General features: G+C 42.4%; 1 protein-coding gene across 2 annotated transcripts in view; it reads right to left on the minus strand.

Annotated features, from left to right (window-relative positions):
• LOC138249903 (ATP-binding cassette sub-family C member 2-like) overlaps window positions 1-25,493 on the minus strand; it is a 546,861-nt gene that overhangs the window by 180,089 nt on the left and 341,279 nt on the right. For both annotated transcript variants that reach the window (XM_069204120.1, XM_069204121.1), the window contains 6 exons: window positions 24,826-24,952; window positions 19,780-19,956; window positions 17,968-18,135; window positions 17,401-17,587; window positions 4,862-4,937; window positions 1,292-1,352 (listed from right to left, as the gene is read on the minus strand). In XM_069204120.1, coding sequence (XP_069060221.1) covers window positions 1,292-1,352; window positions 4,862-4,937; window positions 17,401-17,587; window positions 17,968-18,135; window positions 19,780-19,956; window positions 24,826-24,952 — 796 coding nt within the window. The remainder of the gene's footprint in view (window positions 1-1,291; window positions 1,353-4,861; window positions 4,938-17,400; window positions 17,588-17,967; window positions 18,136-19,779; window positions 19,957-24,825; window positions 24,953-25,493) is intronic.

Genomic DNA, 25,493 nt, shown 5'->3' on the forward strand with positions numbered 1-25,493 from the left:
CCAAATTCATGTTACTAAATTGTTCTGCATGGAGCCGAACATGCTAATCTGATGTTAGTTAAGGATCCTCACTAATTAAATTCTGATAATAGAGAATAATGCTCGATGAATTTCTCTGCTGAACTTAGATGTTTGTGATCACATTGATGCAATTGTCCCTGCTATTAATTTGTACTGTAACCTTAGAATGTGTCCTAGTTCAATCTTTGGTAAGATTACGTTTTTTCCGCCACTTTGGACAGCAAGTAATGTTTCTGTATGTGTAAGATTTGATTTTGAAGTTAATTTACATGACTTTAGCATTGTTAATATAGGGAAATAAATATTTTAACTTTTACTAAAAAGTGTGGTTATTCATGACTGAAAGGTCATGGTGACAAAAAAATTCTGACTCTATTGATTATTAATGACATTGATTATTGTGGATTATTGATATTGCGTATTGGTTATTGATTATTGATCTGCATGCAGTGGAGTTATGATGGGATCATCTTAATTGCAAGTCAAAAGGTTCATCAACCTATTTGCATCCCCTAGTAAGTTTACTTATTAAGGTCTGACGCGCTAACAGACGTATGCATGCAAACTCCAGAAAGAGACAAATGCTGCAAGACTACACTTGGAATAACCGTGGAGGGCACATGTCAGGTCTGATCAAAGAGTACTTTAATTGTCAGAAGTCCAATGATGCATTAACCTTAAGAGTTCTTATTCTGGTGCACACTGATCTACGGAAGAAGAATGGCTATGGAGGGGGGCCACATCAAGCCTAATTACAGAGCACTCTATTTGTCATAGCTCAAATGATACAACAACTTTAAGGTGCTGATTCTGGTACACTCATCTTTACATAGGCAGAGTCCCATGTGTTTAAGGTGCGTGCTTGTATCCATGTCCACCCAAGGATATAATATTTAAGGCCCATCTCTAGCAATAAGTCCATTTATGTAAAATGTCATTTGAGTGAAGACCTAATTTTGTAGGGAAGCACAATCAGGATTACAAACCCCATAGGTTATTATGGTCTGAGCTTGTTCAGAAGGAACTCAGTAAAATATATAAAGAACTAGCAGGATGTTCTGGAATATGGCTCCATGTTTTAGGTGTATTTCTTGTAGCTGACATTCACAGCGCACTGAAGTCCCTTTGAAATTTTAACTGCTACACAGATTCAATCTCAATCAATAGCTCACAATCTGAGGTGCACAGTGCCATTACTTCATGGAGTAACACAAAAATCTATGCGTGTTAAAAACATGCTGAAATGAACAACTATAACTTTACTACTTACATTTCCAGTTGCAATTATTTCTTTTTTCATTGTTGGCTGTTTTGCTTGGCTTAGTGGCGCACTATAAATACAAAAGAGCATCCTTCATGTAATTCGCTGCTGGTACATAGTGGTAATTAATGCATCTGACAACACAGTTTCAATTTAGAACCTACTAAGTGCAAATAAATTAGTTGTTGCACAGCAGTGATATTTAATGTGAGTGCCTATGCAAAGCGGCGAATACTGGGAGCCTCATGCACAAAAAAGCCTCGTTACAGTGTAATTTGTGCAGTGCACTGCAACCAGTCTCGCTCTTTGTGGTATAGGGATTCTTGAAGCTCTTGCACCACGATGCATATTTTCACACAAAAATGGAAGTCGGCCACGAGAAAAATATTAATGAAGTGGCAATCCAGACACAATTGCTTGTGACAAGTAGCGAAAGCTGAACTGTTGACCTGCGTGAGACTGCAGACCTCCATTCCAGCACTTGCACTCGCGCTGCTTTGCGACCCCAGTACCACAACTGCGGCTCTTTCTGGAAGAGACATCAGGGGTGCATGCTGTGTACTGTGGGACACTGCCTGCACCTACCGATGTATGCAGTCTTTACAAACACAGTGTGTCAAATTTCTATAGCTTTATCACGCAAGTGGCAACTTCCTGCATTCCCTAAGCGTTAACCATTGCATGCTTTGTGACCACAAAAAGGCCCCATTTGTGCATTCCATTACGAATTTCAATGGGAGGAGGAACGCACTGTCCCCTTTCTCTTGTGATGCACAAGGAACTTCAATGACTCATTAACGTTCCTTCTGGCCATTACGAATCAAATATCATGCACAAAATAGCAAAATGAGAATCTGCATTTGTAAAGTCAGTTTCACCACCTTGCTAAAAGAAAGGTTTTCATTACAAGTAGCTCGATTATTTGAAGTAGGTGCAGTAACTACTGTTGTTGCACGAATCTCAGGTAGGAGGTAGTAGTGCTTAATTTGAGCCGGTAACTGGAACTTATTTTTCCTTCATTAGACATTTACAGAGATCAAGAGAGGGAAATCACACAAAGGGGAGGTACGGAGGAAGTGAAGTTCGGAAAAGCAGTCACAAAGGGAACCCTGACAGAGTGAGTTAGTGGGGGAGGGAGTGTCTGGTAAGGGGCTAAAGAGGTGCCGATTAAGAGGTATTCGGTGCTCGGACGTTTAATAGCACTGAAGCGGACTTCTGAGTACAGGTTTGGGCACCGGCACTCACTGTTTTACAAATGAACCACAGTTTCACCCCCAATAAATTTCGACAGGTCAAACCTGCCGAAATTTATTGGGTGAAAAATGCCGAATAATTATCCAACATGCAGATTTTGGTGTGTTAAGCAAAACCAGCATCTAACAATCTTTTTTCAAACTCATAGCTGACTCATATTTATCAATCTGGATGAATTCTGACCCAATGGAGTCGGAGTTTATCAGTTCCAACAAATATTGTCCTAAACAATAAGCAGCATTAAATGAGGGGCAAAGTCTTTTTTTTGTATGAGGCCTCTGGTCTCTACATATCTTTTTCACAATTTATCTTGACTGTGCCTTAAAGGACGGCAACTTAACAAACCCAGAGACAAAAAAGCCCTTCTGCAAAGTAAAATAACCAACTTACTTCCTTTAAATAATCAACAAGTCACACAATTGTTACTTGGTAAAATGATTCCGTTGCTGATTTAGGGACATTCGCTATGAATGCTATGGGCTGCTCACAAAAGGGACTCTGTACTCGAGTCATAGTTTCTTGAGCTCAGCGGTTATACCCTTGAGGAACCTTGGAAATATTCATTAAGCAATTCTGCACTAGAGCTCAGAAGTCAGACCCTTGAGGAACCATGGATATATTCATTAAGGGATTCTGCAATAGGGTTATCGTTTCTTATGCACTGATGTCGGACTCTTCAAAGCAGGATTATTCACGAAAGAACCTCTGCACTAGTATTATAGTTTCTTGAGCTCAGATATCAGAACATTGAGGAGCACTGGATATATTTACAAAAGGACTTTGCACTACGGATATACGGCCAGATGTATCAATGGGTTTTACTCATTTTGGGTCAATGGGAAAAAGCTTTAGTACATATGGGCCATAGTTTCTTAAGCACAGATGCCAGACCCTTGAGGAACGTTGGATATATTCACAAAGGCACTGTGCACTAGAGTAGTTTCTTGAGCTGGGATGTCAGATCATTGAGGAACCTTGGTATTCACAAAGGAACTCTGCACTAGCGTTATTGTTTCTTGAACTAAGATATCAGACAGTTGAGGAACCCAGGATATATTCACAAAGTGACTTTGCACTAGGGTTAAAGTTTAAGGGCAGATGTCAGACTGTTAAGGAACGGTGGATATATTGACAAAGGGACTTCGCACATGAGTTATAGTTTCTTGAGCTCAGATGTCAGACCCTTGAGAAACGTTCGATATATTCACAAAGGGACTTTGCAATGGGGTTATCATTTCTTAAACGCAGATCTCAGACCCTTGATGAACATGGGCAATTGTGAGTGGCAGTGTGGGAACCAGAATCAATGATTTGTGGTGCCATAGAGGTCTTACTTTGCCCTTGTTATATGATCTAGATTGAGTCTGCAATCTTCTTGCTATGCTGCCCTGCCTGCCTAAGGCGAAAGATGGAGCACAATGGGTTTTGTTTGTGCTGCTGCCATAGGCTGTTTTTTAACATAATAATCAGAAAGGAAAAGAAGCGAGGCCAGTTGAAGGCAACAAAACCAAAATAACATTGCCTCAATAGCATTCAGAGTAAATCTATTGAGGCCATTCCCCAAAATCAAGATTAGCTATCTCGAGTTCCAAACTCAACATGTGTCCTGTTGATCTGGCTTTAGCAGATGTTGACCTACATCTTTGAATGGAAAGACATACACATGGACTCAAGTGCAGGCATTCTGGCAAGAGCGAAAGATCTTCAGGCTGTGGAAAATTGTGACGTGTAGGCTTTTCACATCTATAAGCTGTTCAATTCTACTCCATGTGGAGTATTAGCGAAGAAATATGTTTACACATCTTGTGATACTTGTAGAGGCTTCTTGCAGAGATAGGATAAATACTGAGTTTAAGGACTAGTTGGTGGAGAGTGGGTGAAGTCCCCCCAGAGAGAGGAGAGTAATGATGGTTATGCTACATTAAATATTGTTTTTGCCTTGTTTTTTCCTCTCCATTTTCCATTCCCTTCTCTTGGGCTCATCGGAGCAGCAGTGCGCTTTGGAACAGAAATATGTAGTTTGTGAAAAGTCCGTTTTGAAATCTAAGTTGCTGGTGTTTTGTAGCCGGGTGTACTGAGAGTACATCCCAGTAAGGCCAATATCATGTCACCTGCTCTTTCTTTACCATCAGATGACGCAGACTCCTAAAAATATTTAAAGAACAAGCACATACACTATGCTCACTGGTCCCCATCAAATTACTGACTTCATGATTAAGTATATTTTTGTATTCTTGGTGTGATACAGTGTGGTGTTGTATGGCACCAAAACAGCACGACCAACAACATTTCTTTAAGGATCTGTGTATTGCGGTTGGTACTTGCCCATGTATCACGAGCACAGGATCTTCGTTTTGCTTTGAGGGGCTTGCGATTTTCTGGACTTCTTTCAGACCACCTGCTGTATGAAAAGTAGAACACATTATGGGCATTGGTGTGTTAAATGTGTTAAAAATAAAATATACATGTGCATTAAATATGTTTTAATTGCAGTTTGGTACTTTATTTGGACAATAAAGAACATGATAAGTGTAAGAAATGAGAAAGAACCTCTATTGTGATTAACATCAACTACCCAAGAGATACACTCTCTAATACAGTGTGTTGCCCCAGCAGAAGTGGGGAGCAGGGTGAGGCAAAGCACAAATATTGGCTGAAATCTATTTTTCAATCCACAGATATGACGGTTATATCAAAATTAATTAACTGCAATACTTCTCATGATACTTCAGAAACAAAACTACTTCTCTCAGCAGCCTACTGGTTACACTTGAGACACCCGATTGTTGGTAGCTGCGCTTAATTATTGACAGGTACATGAATCGTGAATCTGGAGAATCTTCTATGTCGGCACTTATTAAGAACACAGTGATCCTTTTCTATGTGTACTTGCAAAGAAGCATGGAATATATGGACAGAGAGTTTCCTCTTAATGAGCAGGAAGTTCTCTTCTTAAAAGAGATTTTATTAGATTCTGGTCTACTGAGTTAAGTACAACCTCGGACGTTTCCTGTACCAATCTACTAAACGTACATACTATACTGTGCTATGCAGTATTAATGGAGCTAGCGTCTGGTCTACTTGCCTGACATATAGGACATATAGGCCCAAACTTTGGGAAATGGCACACGAGGAGTTTAAAGGACAATAACTAGCATTGCACACGTGCTGACAGCAGTACAGAGCAGGGGTGGTCTTGAGTCAATCTCCGCACTACATTTCCCAGCATCCCGGTCTAGAGGCCGGGGATGCATAAACTTAGACCCTGAGAACCACGGCGTGGGACACGCCTGGGCAAAGACCGGGCCAAAACCGGGCCCGTCGGCACCCATCCGCGACTGGATGAGGTTGGGCTGGGCCCCCCTCGAAGCTGCTCGCTGTGTGATCTGGCTTGTGGGGTGACTGATGGCCTTTTTATTTAGACTTTGGAGTTTGACTAAGCCTGTCCTGGTCAGGTTACAGGGGCTGGTTTTCTGCAGCTATTTCGGTGCTTTCGTGGGCTGATTGTGATAGGGAAGAAAAGGGCCCTTTGCGGTAAAGCCCTCCCAGGAGGTAGCAAAGAGCCGGTCTGTTCCACTCAACTGAGTGAACGACAATGAGTGCCCCTGACTTTTTGGCCATGCTTCCTAGTTGCAGTAGTCCACTGACTAAAAAGAAAAGACCAATGAAAAGAGCTGGGAAAAACCCTGTTGACCCGGTCTCTACTGTTCCGGTTTCCCCTCCTTGTTTCCAGGGGGTCTCTGCTCAGGGCAGGGCCAAGTTTTTTGTGTAGACACATTTTTGGGCCCAATTAAGGAGCTAGTGGAAGCCTGCTTGGCACCGCTGAAGGATATACTACAGTCTCTAGAATCAGCTGTTTCTTTGCAGTGTTCTAGGTTGGGGGCCCGGCTGAACCAACCACACAATTTTATTGCGCTTTGATCTAATGGTTTTGCGGGCTCTCTCTCAGAAAAGCAAGCACCTCTGCTAGTTGCTCCAGCTTCCCAGGAGATATTAAGCAGTCATATTACTCAGCTGCCCCATATCAACTCGGGAAATTTTGTCATCCACTCCCACTGTCAAGCGGCTGCTAACCCTACTGGGCCTGCTGGGGGCAGAGTTAGAGATAATTCTACAAACTGTATTATCACCTGGCATATCCAGGGAAATTTTCCTGCAATGAGGGATGTGGGGGGTGCTAATGCCAATCTAGCTCCTTGTTCTCTTTTGGAGCTACCTCTGGATTGTGCTCCCTATGTTGTAATCCTCACTAAAGTACCTTTTTTATCATTTGAGTCACTGGAATCTACAGCGCAGCTGAAAAATAAGGGTGGACACTGGCTGGGTAAAAATTGTTATTTCAATTTTAGAGGATATCTTGTTTGGTGGATTGGGTAGGTTAACCAGTCAGTTAAGATTGGGAAAGGGGATTGCATTATAGTTAATTGCAGATACCCAGGATTGGCCTGCTGCATGATTTCTTTTTGTTCAATAGACCCCACCTCTTGTGACACAATTGGGTTAGTTTGTGTTTTTTTACAGGCACACACTTTATCAAGACTTTTCTTGTCCTCGAGGGGTGCCCAGCTTGTGTTGTGCTCAGCCTTTACTTAGGCTGAACAATAGATTTTCAGTTTTGTCAGGCCTAGAATGCAATGACTGACCCGTAGGCCTGGCTAGCTGCCCTGTTCAAGATGAATGTCTCTATGGTGGTATGAAGGGACCTAAGCTTTTTTCAATCCCTGAGGTGGTCTCCGATGAGGATTTGTTGTGCCGGTCATCACCAATTTCTTGGAATATTGCTGCTCCAGATACCAAGCTCCAGGATCTGCTATGGGAGGTGTATATATCTTCATTTGATTTTATTCTGCTTCAAGTGACATGGTCGAAGAGTGAAGCTGAATGGGATGGTTTTCAGAGGTTTGTTGTTCCAGCTGCTCGTTTGACTGGCCACCAATCAAGGGAGGGACTAGTGACCCTTGTCCACATGTCTAAAATTCATAGAGCATACCACATTAGATGTAATCATCAGGGCATTTTAATTGTCTGGGTGATTTTTCCTAACAAGTACAATGTCTTGCTTGTTAATTTGTATAATGCCGTATGGGAGTCAGGATGTCAAATTACTCCACTTTCTCTGCCCTACACACACACTAAAATTGAGGATGGAATATATTTTGAACAATTTTTTGTACTTTTGACAGGGGATTTTAATGCTAAGATTACTAGCTATCCTACCATAGGCAGTCACTTTGATCGGTAGGAGTGTTTTACTACTAGTGAGGCATCCTGGGATAGGAGAGGTGTGACGCTAATTAATGCTTTGCCAAAGATGAGGCTGATCAATACTTCCAAATTGTTTTTTAATTCGGGGACCAAGGCCTCCACTTTTGTTGGTACGTGGGTGGGAACTACGATTTATTATGTTTTTGTGTCCGCTTCAGTGAGTAAACTTTTCCAGCAAGGTGGGGTCCAAATGCAGGATCTTAGCGATCATAATCCTCTTGTGTTGACTTTTGACCTCCCATCCAAGAGGTTGTTACCGGCTGTTATAGGTCCTACAGGAATGGAAGCTAAGGATTAAGGCTGTAGTGTGTGTTAGCGAAAGGTTCATATTCCCCAGGTTTTAGCAATCATGGTGAAAAGTAATCTTAATATGACTGTAGAGATTTTCCTGTCAGAAATCCACTCAGCTATAGAGGTGATTGATGCTCTGGAAAGACTAAACGGCTCCATTAGATCTATTGTGAATTCCAGCACAGGGCTTCCTTGCAAGTCCCAGAGTCGTTGGTTTGATGATACATGCCATGCTGCTAGGAAAACCCTGCTCAAGGAACTGAAAACTTGGCCTAGAAATAGAGTATATGTTAGTAGGGGTAGAGCTCAGTATAAGATTGCACTGAAGACAAGGAAGTTGCAACTGAAAGAACAGATGTGGAGTGATTTAGTGCATGCTTGCCGTACAAAGAACACAGGTCTATTTTGTAAGATTGTTAAGAGGGGGGGACTCGCAATAGAACTTCTGAGGGGTTGGGATTCTATATTTCACCCGATATTTGGGTAAGTAATTTCCGCAGCATTCTCCTGAGTCTCCTACATAAGCTGTGGTGGACTCGGTGACCCTGGTCAGAGTTTGTCAATTAGGTTTATCTTGGATGAGGTGGTTGCCGCCTACAGGAGAGTCCAGTATATAAAGCTCCTGGGTCTGATGCTATCTCATTGGATTTATTTAAAGGAAATAGTCAGATGCGGGCTCCTATTATTGTAAATGTATTAAATTCTGCCATGATTTCCGGGATCCCCTCTTTGTGGAAATCTGCCTGCATAGTGCTGGTGTTTAAAAAAGGGAATTGTAGCGCACCAAGTGTTATCACCCTATTTCACTTTTGGATTTTTGGGTGAAAATTCTGGTCTGCATTGTTTTGCGGGGCATTGAGACTTGAGTGGAGGAACAAGACCTTATGAGTCAGTGCTGTATGGGTTCAGGGAAGGGCTGGGGAACAAGGAACAGTGTTTAAATCTGTTATTGCTGATTGGTAAATATCCGATTGCTAAAAAAGGAACTCTTTTCCTGGCATTCGCGGACCTCAGCTGTGCCCTCAACAGGGTAAATCATTGTAGGCTTTGGGGTTTGTTATCTAAGATGGGGTTGTCGAGCTCAAATGCAGAGCTTTTGCGAAAGCTCTATACTGATACTAATATATCTTGGGATGACCTTTGATGATAAAGGCCTTTGGGTCCCCTACATTTCTAGGCGATGTTCACGTTTTAATGCTGCGGTGGGTGCCACTTTTGACTTCTCAGCCGGGGCTGGGAACAAGCCTATGCTACCCCTACTCGAGGTGTATAAGTGTAAATGCATTTCAGTTTTACCGTACGGAGGCTCGATTTTGGGGTATCTCTGCAGCATGGTGCCTCAAAAAGAAGAGAACCCTTTCAGGAGAAGGTTACTAGGAGTTGGGCCCAATACCCGTGGGTTTATTCTGCATGAGGAATTGGATTTGGGATTTGTAGAAGAGAGTATCAAGATGGCTCCGCTGTGGATTTCTGTTTGGACAAATGGGCGTGTTTCCCTAAATAGGGAGGTGATTTGTGATAGTTTGCCCTGTGATTTTGGTCAGGCCATCCCTTGGTTACGCAATATTAAATGTACTGCCTTGCTTTTGTGTCGTCTGGAGATTTTTAACTTGCTGCAGTGGTTACGATAATCTGATAAGCATTGGGTCAAGGAGGAATTTAAGAAACATATGGCGTGAAAAAGGGAATACATTGAATTAAGCAAACTATCTCTGCAGGACTTCTTAATGAAGATGTATCCGGGGCCTGAGTTTTATCTTTCAGCGGTTCAAAATGTGTGAGAAAGGGCGCTTATTACTCGATTCTGCTTTGGTTCAATTAGATGTAATTTGTGTTTCCCACTTGGACAGTACGACCCAAAGAGTATTCTTATTTGTCTGTATGATGGTGCTTCTCCACAGACCTCCTTCATTTTACTTTCTTTTGCGAGTTTTAAGCTCCTTTTAGACAGAGGTTTTTATTGCGTATATTGAAGAGCAAGAGGTTTTTACAATGTCACCCAGTTTATGTGTACCTCCACATGGTACCTGATGAATTAGTCTGCAATGGAGTTTGGTCTTTTCCTAAATGTGCTATAAGGTGGCGTAATTGCGCCAATTTTAGAATTTCTTCTGCCTAATTTTATTCTTGTTATATGAGTTTTGTGCAATTTAAAAAAAAATTATTGTATTTGAATGTGTTTTATGGTTGTATTTGTATAATCGAATAAAGATTAACTGAACTATTTTAAACCTGACAGTTGTATGCACCAAAATGCTGCATTTAGGTCAGCTCCTAGCCAGGCTATACCTACTAAGGAGTTTCATAGCTACTACCCAATACAAGCCTTCTGAGGAAGTTAACTGGCTGTGGCACTCACAATATTTCAATGAGAATGCAAATGCCAAACAATATGGCACCTTAGTGTTAGGTTTTAAATAATGTGCTGCCAAAATTACTGAATACCAAAATACTGTGAATTTACTATCTAAATGTAAGTATGGATTTACTCATTGTAACCCCCAAAAAATCTACCTTTATGATATGTATACTTTTTAAGTATGCATAGGTGTAGTTAGAAATAGTAGATCAATACTTACTCACATACGTACATTTGGATATTATTGTAGTTGATATTTAGGCTACAATACTTTGATAGCACAATATATTTGTACTTGATATTCTGACACAAAACCATTCAAATAATGCTCTCTGAAATGCACTTGTGTATTATGTATTAATCATCAAAACTATAAACTGAATTCTCAAATGAAAACATCACTCTTACTAAAAGCACTTCACCTGATATAGATATTTTCGCTGTTCTGCCAATTAAAAGCCTTAACAAAGCTCAAGCTTTTTATTTCAACAAAATACTGAAAGAGGTCATTTAAACATGAATATCTTATTGTGTCCCTTCAGCCCGTTACCATAATTTCGGTGTGAATGCAGATCAATTTGGCACTGACCTACTAGCAAAGTATAAGCTTGGATCCTGTATGCTGTCAGATTTTTACTGATCCACAATCATCTCATCTCAACTTACAGGGACAAGCCTGTCAGAAAAACAAGCAGGCAGGTCTTGTTGGAAATAATTTTATTTATAACACAATGCACTTTGGACAGCATTGCTTCTTTCTTACATGTAGACATTACTGTCAAGCTGTCCTCTTACAAATCTTACAAATGCCTTCCTGTCTTAATTCATACATTCCACCCTACAAAGCATCTTGGTATTCTCTTTCCAGCAAACTGCCCAGCTCACTCCAAATTTATGATCAATGCTTTTTACATGGCTTCCCTTTTCGCTTTAGCACTCTACTTCTTGCTACCCTCTAGTCAGCTCAATGCTAACAATGATCTCACTCACTAATAATAACCCCTCTACTCAACAGAGACACAGTGTTGCAGGTCTCTTGGTATGCTTTCCATACAACCTGTACTGCAGAGGAAGGCCTTAGTGCAAAGAGCTGTGCATGTAATTCATAGCACTGGCCTGAGAGAAGTCTACTCTTCACAGAGCCAGAGATCCATTGTAAATCAAGTGCACATGTTGAGGGCTTTGCATTCAGATGGTCTTTGGACTTTGGGCTGAGAACCATCCTCGACTGAGAGTGTTCCTTGTCCCTCTCAGTTAAGTAAGGCTTTGAGGAGGCTCCACTATACTTCACTCCCCCAGCCGCAGTCAGTCCTACCCTGCAAAGATCCCTACTACAAATGGCAGCAGGTGTGAAGCTCATGGGCTTTTGTGGTGAATTAGATTGCACTGTTTGGATTACAGCTTGACCATCGTGCTGGAGTAATGTAACACAGCAGGTCTTGCATAGGCAATATTTGACATTTTGTTTCTGCCACTGAATGGTATGTAGGTGTGTTTTGTGGGTATAAAAAACACTTACCCTAGAGGTTAATATGTGCCTACATGTGCTCAGTTGTTACATACAGGAAATGTTTGGAACATCTTATGTAGCCAGATAAACCTTTCCTGTCCACAGAATAGTGACAATTTCTATAAACACTAAGGGTCTGATTGGGGCGTGGCTAGCTGGACAAGATGGGGGACGCATGAATGCGGTGCTCCGCTCCTGCTTAGGCTTTTTTCCTGACCACTCACGACTGTTGGGGCACATCAACCCTGACAGAGCCTGCAGATGATAGCTGCTGCTGGGGGCTGCTGGCCCGTTGTGACGGATTGGCCTTGGGAGTGACTAACAGACCCCTGCAAGAGACAGAGGGCTGGGCTGCCATGGCAGCCTAGGCCAGTCTGGGGACTTGCTGCGGGGGGAGGAGATTGCACCTGCAGGACCAACAGAAGAGTGGGGGCGAGAAAGTAGCCCCAGGCGGACTGGTCTGGCCCGACCTTGAAGATACTGGTATACACTAGAGGCAAAGTCCAACAGAGCGGGGTGCGAAGGAGAGTGGCTGGCTGATCCCGAAATGGCGGCCCTTCGTGTAGGTGCAACTTGCCAGATACTGCTGGCCTTCCTACCCAGCAGCACCCAGAGGCAGTCCCCATTGGCCGAAGTGCCTGCTCACCGCTGTGGACTTGGGCCCTGGACTACATCAGCATCGCGATGGGGAGGTGAGGCTGAAGCATGGGCGCCCAGGACTTCAGGTGCATGCTGCAGCCTGGCCGTCCGCATGGGGACCTTGTCTCGGAGAGCTGCGCAGTTCATATGGAAGGGGGTGAGTAGAATAAAACATCAGGAGCCACCCCCTCTCCACCTGCTCAGAGCTTTGGCTGGTAGGCAGCAGGCCCCCACTCATGGCACAGAATGAGAATAAAGGCCCCCCATTAAAACACCTTGCTGCCTCATTTGGTCCAACAAGGGGAGTAGTGATACTGCCACCTTTGCACAGGTCGCTGGACTGCGGCCGTGAGAATTCCAGGGCCCATAGTTGATCAGCCCCTAACAGGTCTGGCCCAGCCTGACACTACAAACAATGGCAGCAGTCCAGCTGTGTGTGGGGACATGCAAGTAAGGGCTTGGTTTGGCCAGGTGCAGGCACACATCTGGAGACCACACAGTCTAACACTGAGGGAGACACTGGCATCCCACGATAAATAGTTGGGGGCCCTGACACCACAGCCCACTTAGCGCAAAGATCCTGGGATTGAGGGGACCCAGGGGCACCGGACTGGCACCCTCTCCTCACCCAGAGTACCAGCTAGACTGAAGTAGTGGAGGCTTATGGACACAATCCCAGGTCACAACACTAACCTTACCCCCATCCTACACATTCTTGGAGAGGGAATCCTGTTCCTCCCTAAATGACACACAACAGAAGGGACATGGGGAAGCCCAGAGCCAAACAGATGGGAACCCCTCCTGAGACAGCAGAAGGCCCTTCACCTGAAAAAAGAGGGCCTACAAATCTTGAGGGAACGGCCTTCCCAATGCAGCAGCAATTTGATAAAATACTGGCCGCTATTGCTGGCACACAGAATGCTCTTCAACAGGATACAGGAGAGGTCTCGGTGGGTCTGGGACTGCTGAAGGCGGAGCATCATAAGCTTGCAGAGAGGGTGAAAAGCACAGAGTCAGGGCTCGAGGAGCTGCGGCCGATGCAGCTAGACTTAAAGTGGCAGATCAAGGCCCTGTCGGACAAGGTGTGCACGTTAGACAGCTTTGCTGAAGACACTGAGGGCCGCAGTTGCCGAAACAATGTCCATACTGTGGGCCTCCCAGAAGGTGCAGAAGGTGATTCTATAGTAATATATATTTTCAAAAAGGAATGAAGACAGATGTTGTTCCAACCAGCCTAATGCCCTTTTTCGCTATTGAACGTGCCCACAGAGTCCCTGCTAGGCCCCAGTTCCTGGACGACCACCCCTAACCAAACTACTTCATTTCAAAGACAGAGATGCACTACTACAAGCGGTGAGGGCAATGGGCTCATACATTATATATAATGGTCGTGTGTTAATGTACCCTGACTATACGACTAAGAGAGCCTTCTATGTGGCAGTGAAGACCACACTAAGAGAAAAGAGACTACAATACTCTCTGATGTTTCCAACAAAACTAAAAATAATGCTCATTGGGAAAACCCACTTCTGCAAAGACCCACAGGCAGTATGGAACTGGCTGGACAAAAAAAAGGGGAAGCTAAAAGTAGCTCCAGGAAATGTCCCTGAGGAGGTAGGAATAAGATCATCACCTAAAAGCCAACCAGGAAAGAAACAGAACAGGAACAATCAGAGGCACCGCAGGCAGCAGTGAGCCTAGCGACACAAACTAGCTCAGAGTTGGAGCAGGAGCAGGCCACTGATGGGCAACCTGTGGACACCAAATCAGACCACTCAGCTCTGGCCAGAGGACACATGCCAGAACTGACCCCACAAACAGCCAGTGCCATTGCTTAACTCTGGGCTGAGCTAGCCACCCTGACTAAGAGAAAGAACGTTGGCCTGAGGATCTGCCACCAATCGCATTCTGAGTGCCTGTAGATCCCTGGACACTGGCAAGGTATATAACATTGTGGGCACCCTGTACTCTTGCAGGACTTTCTGGCGGACTGTGTACAGAGGTTGCCTGGAACTGGAGCTGTGGGCAGGGTGAAGTGAGTCCTCACATTTACCCGGTTTACCCACGTGATGACCTCAGGCAGCTCCCCAGCGAATCTGCCATTCCAAGGCCAGAGTGGATCTGTGCATTCTGCTCAATAATTGCCAGCACCCTCCCACTTGACCCCTCCTGGTAGTCTAGTGGAACTTTGTCCATGACTCACTGTGTTGGTTATCACAAGTTTGTCGTGGGTTCATTTTAGTACCTTGGTCGGACACATATATTTTAGCTTACCTTTGGCATTTAGGGGGTTATTACAACTTTGGAGGAGGTATTAATCCGTCCCAAAAGTGACGGTAAAGTGACGGATATACCACCAGCCGTATTACGAGTTCCATAGGATATAATGGACTCGTAATATGGCTGGTGGTATATCCGTCACTTTACCGTCACTTTTGAGATGGATTAACACCTCCTCCAAAGTTGTAATAACCCCCTTAGTCTCCTTTATTCATTTTATTCATTTTTAGAAAAGGTTGCTTTCAGTGGGGATGTGCTATTTGTCCTAATCAGCTGCTATTCCGCAAGAACACTGGTGTTATTATACACAACATTACTCATCATGTTCCTGACCCAAGGTTGACAAGGAACAGTACAGGACCAACACAAGATAATGTTTGGAATTGCTACCACAAGAGAACACACAAGGTCTAACGCTTAGGCACATGCCTATGTAAGGCCTATTTCGCAGACCAATTTTTTTTTTTCTATATAACACCATGTAGGCCAAGTGGGGGTTGAGAGGGGTAATTCTGACCAGAATATCCATTTGTGCTGCATTCCGTTTTCAGCAAGTCATCAGCCTTGTCTCTGCAAGCCAGCTAGGCAGATGAAGGGCAGACCTTCATCCGAAGGTAATGGGGGTGGGTGATCCTCGCATGTACTGAGTATGGACAGATTGGGCTATCGCCCCTGTACTCTTGCTAGAAGCTAGATGCTAGTTGTTAGGTAGAAATTCTAAATACATTTTCATTGTAATGTTGGGATTGTTCATCTTTTTTTTACTAACCGTCACAATCCTGATTTTGTTATGCCTCTTAATCCTAATAATTGCAGATAAAATATTATAGTATAGATTGCAGTCTTTTCAATAAATATACTGAAAATACCCTGCATCTCTTTAGTGCCTGTGTGTGTATGAAACCTTTTGCTAATGAGAGAAAGGGGTGAGAACTGTTCACAGTGACTTCCCTGAGTGGTTACTAGAGTGTCATGCAGTAGTCTATCACAAGTCACCTTTCCTTCTTGAGTTGGGTGAGGTGTTTCTAGCAAGTCAGCTCCGCTGCATCTCACTTAACCTCAGGAGGCTTTACCAGATTCCGTACCACCCTGAGGTCAAAGGCTCTCCAGATTTGAAGTTTATGTCGGGAGACCTTGAAAAAGCATTTTACTCAGTGTAGTGGGACTTCACGATGAAGGTAATGTGCAAGATGGGAATGGGGGAGCAATGAATTAGGTGGGTCTCTCTCCTTTGCTAGGGAACGACTGTGTGGGTCAAAACTGGTAACACCATCTCTAATACCTACAAGGTATTTAGAGGTACGTGGCAGGGTGCCCGCTGTAGCCTCTATACATCGACCCACTGGCGGAAATATTCCAGGTGGAAGGGAGATACAATGGAATAACACTGATGGCGGAGAGGAGGCAAGTGAATAGAGAGATGAACCAAATAGGGGTGTGATACGACACACAAGGCCTGATCCCACTGTGTGAGGATCTTGCTAAAACCCAAATGTGACAGATGCTGGCACTGGGAATTTACTAAAGTGATACTAGCGTGAGTTTCATCCCACCGATGGGTTGTTACTCTCATAAACACACAAGGAACACCTGGGTGTCACTTGAAGGCCGAGAACCCATATGCTATATGCTTGCCCCCACCCTATTATTACTACATGTCACTATGATCGCACTCATACCATCCAAGAGAACCCATCTTTTGTTATATTTGTGTTAGTATTTTGGTATAAGTTTCTGTTTGTCAATAGTTCACTGTTTTACCAAGTTACTTGCTTAATAAGGTGTCAATGACTAATGGTTCAACTCATCCTACATCGAATGCAACGAGCGAAGATTACACATGGGCAGAAATGAGAAGCCTAAAAAAAAAAGATGGGGCTCAACACGCCATAGTGTGCTTACCCAGAGGCTTACATTGCTAGCACTGTAATCCATCAGAATGATGTAAATGCAAGTCCTTGGGAAGATACTGTTAGTTACTGATTAAAACCAGTGAATGTTTTGCATGTGACCTGTATGAGTATATTGCGACCTAGCAGTACATCATGTACTACACTCTTACTGACCTCAAATACCAATGAAAGTATATAAAGCATAATGCAGCACACATAGAAAGAGGAAGTATCAAGGAGAAATTAATATATTTCTCCTTGTTACGCCTCTGTCGGCACGCACACCATTTAGGAGCAAACCCAGATTTACAAGTCTTTGTAAATCTGGGTTTGCATCAAAATAAATGGTTGAATTCATGGCAATGTCCACGCTCCATCCATGTAATGCCTACCCAATGCAAAGTAATGCAAGGGAGTACAAAGCTCTGTGTTTACTAAATCACATAAAGCCACTCAAAGCACCATAAACGTGATGCAACTCCTAGGAAAAATCATAGTGAATCGAGGCCTGTGTTTTTCTAGTCCCAAACCATCTCAATCCCTGTCCATCTACAGTCACTCCAATAAACTTTGTTTAGGTTTTCATCCCGCTGTATATATCTAATCACTATAGCTCTGCTTCTCTTACCTTTCGTTTCAGACGTGTGCTCGCTTCCTTTTTCCTTACTGTAGGTTTGAATCAATTCTGCAAAGTTTTTCTTCATGGAAAGCAGGTCGTCATACGTCCCCATCATTGCTATTCTGCCCTCCTCCATCACAATAATAAGATCTGTTTCAGGTAGGACTGTTAGGCTGTGTGTTACCAGAATACGAGTCTAAAATGTGTCACAAGGCAAAAAAAACATGACTAGAGTATCTTGCATTTCAGTAACACTCATCTTTAATCCCTTGCTCTGAATGATTAGTGGTCAAAAGCATAAAATAAATTCTTCTAATTAATACAAAACAGCCCTGCTTCTTCTAAGCTGGATTCTAATAATATCCTCTTTCAGACAAAAAGTCACATTTCTTTAGCCATTAGGTTTACTGTGTCTCAAAATACAGTTTCTGTTCTGAGGCTTTAGGTTAGCAAACCAGACCAAAAAAGACTAAACACTTCACTCAAAATGGCTTGATCTGGCCTGATGTTGTTGATTTTGGTTCAAAAAGTTATTGTTTCCTGTGAAGTGGGAAAGGGGGGGTCAATTAACCATACCTTATTTCTTAAAAGTCCTGTTTGGCCAATCAGTTTCTCAAAAAGGTGTTTCCCGACATGGACATCCACAGCTGACAGCGGGTCATCCAGTAAATAGATGTCGGCATCACTGTAAACGGCTCTTGCTAGACTTACTCGTTGCTTCTGCCCCCCACTTAAATTCACACCCTTTGAAGAAAGAAAACAGTATTTGTTTTAAAATATTTCTTGAAAGAAAGGATTCCAGTGAAGAGCAATAGAACCTTCACTGTACCTTAACCAGTCGCGGCTCGCGACAACCAGAAGGGGTGGGGCCGCAACTGGGGGTGGGAGGATGGGGGGAGGGAATAAAAATTAAATAATAAAAACAAAAACACCTCCTCCGCTGCGCCGCTCCTCTGTCCCTCGTAGGTCAAGGCTGCTGGCACAGGCTCCCAGCCTTCCGTGCGGCCAATCCTGACGCTGCTCAAAGCAGCATCAGGATTGGCAGGGAGCACCCAGCCAGGGCACTCCCGGGCAGACTTGGAGCCTGTGCAGGCTCTCTCCAGCCCGGCAACTGTGTTGCAGAGCTGCAGAGAGCCCACTGTGCATGTGTGTTTGGCCAGCCCGAGACAGCCGGCCAAACACACATGCGCTCTGAGGGGAGTGCTCTGTGCACTCTTCTTAAGTGCTCGTCACCGCAAATGCCCTGGCCCTTTTCAAGAAAATGATAATAAACACAGTTTATTATTGTTTTCTTGAAAAGCTTTTGCAGCTGCTGCTGATGGTGGTGGTGGTGGGGGGGGTGGCACGACATTCCTCTTCCCTAACGGAGGAGCCGCCCTTGACTTTTACTTCTGACACATTTTCAGAAATGTTCTCAATATAAACCTTTTTCATAAGCAAAAACAAGGTCATTCAGAAATTCAGTTGACCAACAACTTAACAGTAAGTAATCAGTAAAGAATGATGTACAAACCAGTGATTGGTTTTACAAAATAGTTTTGCTAAACAAATGCACATCACGCTTAAAAGTAATGATAGAGCAAAGGTTCATGCAAAGTCAAAAATGAATGTTGAAAATGATTCAGGATCTGGAAAAGAATATACCATAAACACGAAGATAAACAGGAGAAAGTATAGTTATGGTGCAAAAGCTACTATAGTCATACCCCCCAGTTCATGATAGATGCTGTTTTTTTGTTATTAACCTTGGACATAATTTCCTGCCTAGCCTAAAAAATGTGCAACTACAAATTGAACCATATGGCAGGTTGTGGAGTTAAATTGGCCATGATCCAATCTCTCTTAAGTCATTTTCATTCAGGATTGATTTGAGCCTTCTTGTTCCAGTCGATAATTTGTGCTGGTGAGTGTAGGTTTTTTCTTGGGAGAAAGGCTCTGTTGGTCTCTATCTATGGGTGGGAGTTGGCACGCCTCAAGTGTTCTCAGAAGCACTGATTGACGTACCTTCTGGAACGGAGGATCATTTCCCAGTAGGCAAGGGCTTTGGAGGCTACTTTCCACAGTGGAGCGGTGCTCCAATCAGCACTGTATCCCAGTTTGCACATCTGTTCAAGCTGCTTGCTCTCACAGCGTATGCAAGTATTGTAAAACAAGGTATTTACGCACATGCAGAAAACAAGCTTGTTGCATAGGCACATAACGCAAAGCCATGAGGATCAAAAGGATCAAAAGTATACAGATTCAGAAGTACCCAATCTTAATCAATTTACCATACAAAACACACCACTTGAATTGCTTTTGGAACCAAATACATTTGAAATGCACAATTTCCCTTGTACACAAAAAGTTGATTACATTGTCATTCTACAAACATTATATTTATCTCACCCGTTCTCCTATTTCAGTTTGATCTCCGTTTGGTAATTGCTCCAGATCTGGTACTAAAGCACAGGCTTCCAATACCCTTTCATAAAATTGTTTATTCAGAGATGAGCCAAAAAGAATATTCTGCTGCAAAACTGCATTCTGAATCCAGGCCTGCTGCGAAACATATGCCACTGAGCCCTACAAAAACAAAAGTAGTTTTTAATAATTTCATTTGGATAGCTGAATGGAAAGACAGGTCAGCCTAGATGCTGTTAACACCACACAATTTATTGTCTGTAAACAATGTTACTGCTTGGATACCACATCCTTTATATTAAGACAACAGAGCCTGTTCAATTTGAATGTTATGCTGTGAAGGCTTATCTAGAACAAGCATTTGCAATGCAATGGGTCTCACATTTGCTCCAGTTAGAGCTGTTAGCATTGTAAACTCCTAACCAGACTTTTCTTGCCACATGAATTGAAATTGAAATGCACAACAGTTTCACATAAGCAAGACGATTTAAAGCGCCATGGCTGCAATGAGCATCAGCGTGAAGGAGACACACAAAAGGAAAAAGAAGTTCGCCCGCAGTCAAATGTATCAGCAAAAGTGCAATTATTCATGTAACAGGGTCGATGTCCAAGGCGTAACCAAACCGGCGCAAGGAGGGACAAACGTAAAGCATTTACCAATGACAACAAAGGATTTTTGAAGGGCAAGCCCATGAACGAGTGATAGTGATGGGCATTGTTAAAAGACCAAATGGATAACAACACATCGGAAAAGCAGCGCTTGCACGCTGTTATGCTTGACCTAAAAAAGGGCAACTTCTGCCACACAAACTTCAGTAGCGCTCAGTAGCCAACTGTAAGCAGCTTGCTAGACGTCACCTACAGAAACCACCTTACAGTAGATGACGCTAGGAATAGACTTGAATGTAAAATGTTGAATAGATGGGGTTTTATAGCATGAAACATGGAAGCAGTTCCATGTGTGCCAGAGATCTGTAAGAACTTATTAAAATAAATTAAAATGATTGAAAATACTAGAATGTTAAAGATCTTAAAAAGGGAAGCCTTGAAGTGCTACATTTTTGCTCATTTATTCAGTATTTTAAGTACAAATATATGGTAGTTTTTAACAAAACACATGAACCTAAGCCACATATCAGGCAAGAAGTATCTCTACAGGGGACCAAGACCATGATCAGGATCATCAATTGTTGCAGTGACCCCTGTGCTTTCCACATTCGGAGAGACATGTATGGCAAAATAGTCAGCCCAAACAGAAGATAGTTTATCCAGGCACATTAAATCTTTTCTTGAAGCACAGCATGTGACAGCAATTTGAAAAGTATGCTAGAAGTGTGCAGGTGATGCTAGGTAGCTGAAAAGAGGTGGGAAGAAAATTACACGTCAGAAGGCAATGTTTCAGCTCATTTCTGAAATGAGGGCAAGGATCTATATTGTGATAGAAGAGGTCAGGGATTTCCAGGCTTTGGAAACATTATACCGAAGTACATATTTTATTACAGATAGGGGTCTTATGGAGATTTCAGTCACATAGGTAAATCCACATGAAATTATCGATGTTTTGGGCAAGTAGTAAGACGTGGCAGTGATTATGTTTCTTTAAAAACACATATATTTCTGCCATGAATGGGGAGGCAGTTCAGGGAGAAAGATATATGAGATATATTGATACCTTGTTATGTGGGATGGAGCCCAACGAAATCATGGTTGTAATTGTTTTCCCCAGTTTTTCCTCTCTTCCAAGCCTAGAAAATCTGTGTGTACACTGGTGCCAAACACATGGAATTTATACCTCTGAGAATCCCTTGAAAAACTGTTTCAAGATGTGGTGATAATATTAAGACCAACAGTCACATAAAAAACTGCAACAGTGTGTATGTCATCCATCTGATTACCTGCCTGTTGAGTTTTAAATATGTTGTAATAACTACCCCTGGCTTGCAGAACACTGCAGCAACATTTGATGCAAACATAGCACCACAAAAATGGCAATAAACTACACTGCATTGAACCACATAGAGAATGATCTAAAATGGATTCTGATTGAGAAAATACACCACTCTGCAACATGAGAGAGTATCTTACTTCAAAAAGAGCAACATGGATTTCCAAATTACAGTCAAATACTACAGGCCTAAACAAAGAAATCATGTGGCATTAAAGCAGATTTTGTAATCCCTGTGACAACTCCTAGGGTGCCTCTTTTCTTTTACTAATAAATACTAAAAAAATGCAGGCTAGCACAGCGTCCACTTTATAAACAGAATTATCACTGCATGCCACTTGCAACTGTTTTTTGACAGATGACCTGAGGACGCAATTATACCATTATAATATGTCTGACTGGTATCATGTGCTTGTATTTTCATCCATTATTAAACAAACGCAACACCTGCTAGGTTAGAGTTGAAAGCAGTGAAAATAAAAGAAAGTAAATAAAAGTGCACTGTTGATCAAACAGAAATATTCACATTTTAATAACACAATTGTAAAGTAAAGACTGTTTTGAGAACATGCATTCAACATGATATTGGGCAAGGATGCTGTGTGGTGCATACGTCGGGTGATGCATGAGTTCCATCTTCCCACACGCCAGATTCCACCTGGCCAAATACGGTCTATAAGAAAAAGCAGTGGGATCATCTTCCTCTTGCCTGACATAGGTTGCAGAGATGACTGGACCACGCTAGCTGTCATTACCTAATTTGCAGTAAGGTAAGAAAGCAATTGCTTAGCAAGGACAATAAAATAGGTACCTGTTAAGCAGTTCTGCACTAATACTGCCACTCCCTGTCCACTTCAGCCAGTGGCCTAAATTGGGTACTGGACATGCCTCCGCAGTTAAGTAACAGAACAGTGGTCAAAACTCCCACTGTTCACTACAAGGTTCATAGTGTGCACCCTGCCTTAAGGGTTAAAATATGCAGACGTGAATAAAAACCTGCTTGAAGTCCTGTGTAGGCTTCAAGACACAATAATAGTGTGTGACATTTACACTAATGAAAAAAGAGGTGTGAAAATGAAAACTGATAAACTGTGGTCTGTCCTACGATACTCTTTTCACAGACATGTACTTAGTTTCAGTGTGAATGACGTCCACTGGAGCACCCATAAGTAATATATTTATCTGAACTATCATCTGTAGAATAGCAGCCTTCCTACTCACATTCAAAGAAGGTAGTGTATGAGGGTGTATTTGATAGGGAGTAGCGACGCAGTGCTGTTGAACCATGGACGGGCAGTTAAGGGGCAAGAAGCATGCCAACAGAGTAAACATTATGGGCCATATATAGCCCTCTTGTTTTAACTCTGCAGAAGAGAGACACCAATAAATAGGTTATGATACTACCTCAATACAATTTTCAACTCATGGGTCCAATCAAAACCACAGTTCATTAGCCATTACTATTTCATGCACGGTGCTTTCACAATAAGAGCATGCTAGGAACGCCCAGTGAGATGGAGGTCCCTCACACACCTCCCAGATTTATCGCGAGAAGCAAAAACTTAATGATGAAGCCTGCCACAACAGTGGGCAAGGGTTTCTGTTCTTTTAGTGAACTAATCCTGTAAAGCTAGTCAGTTGGACCAAACTTTATCATACCTATTTATTGTAGACAGTCTCACATCATAATATCTTGCATATATTGATACGAATTGTAGTAGACAGGTCTTGTTTACATTCCCCCTCACTCCTTTGTTTGTGTATGTCTAAGTGTGTCAACATTTTGTATTATTAAGGCCACTTTCTCAATTTTCTTTAATATCCATTCAGCATCAAACCTTAGTTTAATTGCCTCCTCCTTTAGCTACCATTATAATTTCCTTGCTCTGTGTTTTATTTATTTTTCTTACCTCACTTTCAAGTCTACTTTACCTACCTCACTATACACTTCCAAATTACCGATCCATTCTGCTGTTCCAGTAATAAACTTTGCATTTTTAATGCTTGTATATATACCCTTACAATTTCTGCTTCCCTGATGAGTAACATTGGGTATTTCCTCAAATTAATGTACTTGTCTAGCATAAAGACTGGACTCTTCTGCAACAATGCTGTTAAATTTATATATATTTATATAAAGCTGCTGGCTTTGGAACGGGGCAACCAGGTTCGAGCCTCAGCGTTGGCTCAGCATCCTGTGATTCTGGGCAAATCGCTTAGAGCCTGATTTAGATCTTGGCGGAGAGGAATACTTCGTCGCAAACGTGACGGATATCCCGTCCGCCGTATTACGATGCAATTATATCCTATTGGGATTATAATAAAACTGAGTATTCCATCCACCGAGGTCTAAATCAGGTCTTTAATTCTCCCTCGGCCTACAAAAATGAACGTGACCTTATATAATGTAACTGTAGTGCGCTCCAAAATCTTCCGTTCGAGTTTGCTATATAAAATTGCAAAATAAAAAATATCTGTTCTAATAACATTCGGGTTCAACCAACCGTCTGGAGCTTTCCGGAGATAATGTCTTGTCTTTCCACGATTGCGATAAAATTTCTCTATCTTCCAGGACTTGGCTTCCCTGCTAAGTACTGTCTGTGCAACTGCGTTTGATTGCGAATGTCAATCTGAAAGCAATTTCTCTCAAAAACATTGATCGATTTAAGAGGAAAGAACACTTATTAATTTTGTCCAGTAGGAGTTTCTCAGACTGCGGACTGAATGCTAACACTTCCTTCACATTTTGCATAGTTTCAAAGAGCAGAAAGGTAAATGTCAGCTTGCCTCATTCACATCAAAATATCTCGTTGCTTGACCTTGATGTTTTAAGGCGCAATTCGAAAAGTCATTAGCAATCTAATAAAATTAGATTAATAATTTTACCCACTTAAGTGTAATTGGTTGAAATATAATTAGCTGTCAACAAATAATTACGATGAAAATGCACAGCTGTTTCGTAAGGTATTTAATTTGAAAACTACCAGAAGATCATTGCATCAATTCTAGTTTGAGAAACAGGCAGCATTTATGCCAGGATGTGGGCCCCTGTGCAGCAGTGTAATTAAAAACAAAATGACCATTACCCTTCTTTGAACAGTCCCTTCCAGCTTATTCATTTCACCAAGAATAGCTGACAGCAGAGATGACTTTCCAGCTCCAACTTGTCCCACAACAGCAACTAATGAGCCTTCTGCGATCTTCAGGTTCAAACTGTGTGAATTTAGACAAAGCAAACTCCGATTAAACCCTGTATATATATCATTCAGGTAAATGAGCCTACAAGTCCCAGGTAAAACATGGATACAATTATTATATGAATGCGATCAACAAGTGGAAACGCCTTAATAAAACAATATTTCACTGTAAAATCTCTAATGCTCAAGTGAGTTTATGCCCTGGAAAACGGAACAATATTTTCCTAAATGTATCTCTTTATAACATATCATTCATTCACAAAAAATAAAGTAGGCCCCCTGCTTCTCCACATCATAAATACTCCCAGTTCCCATTACACTCGGTAAAAGACAGCAGGATTTGGGTGCAGGCAAGAAAAAGGGTGAATACCAGGAACACCTGTTCACCTGCTTCACTGGAGGCTTGTGGCTCAAAAACATAGGGGCAACTCGAGTCGGGGAGTAGGAGGGAACTGGGATGACAGTAAGTGCATCAAAAGAGATTTCTCAGGTATGTTCTGAGGTACCAGGAAAGACTATTAGCACCTCCAAAAGAGTTTGCCCAGGATTTTCCATTA

This window comes from Pleurodeles waltl, chromosome 8, assembly GCF_031143425.1.
Source record: "Pleurodeles waltl isolate 20211129_DDA chromosome 8, aPleWal1.hap1.20221129, whole genome shotgun sequence".
NCBI classification, from domain to species: Eukaryota; Metazoa; Chordata; class Amphibia; order Caudata; family Salamandridae; genus Pleurodeles; species Pleurodeles waltl.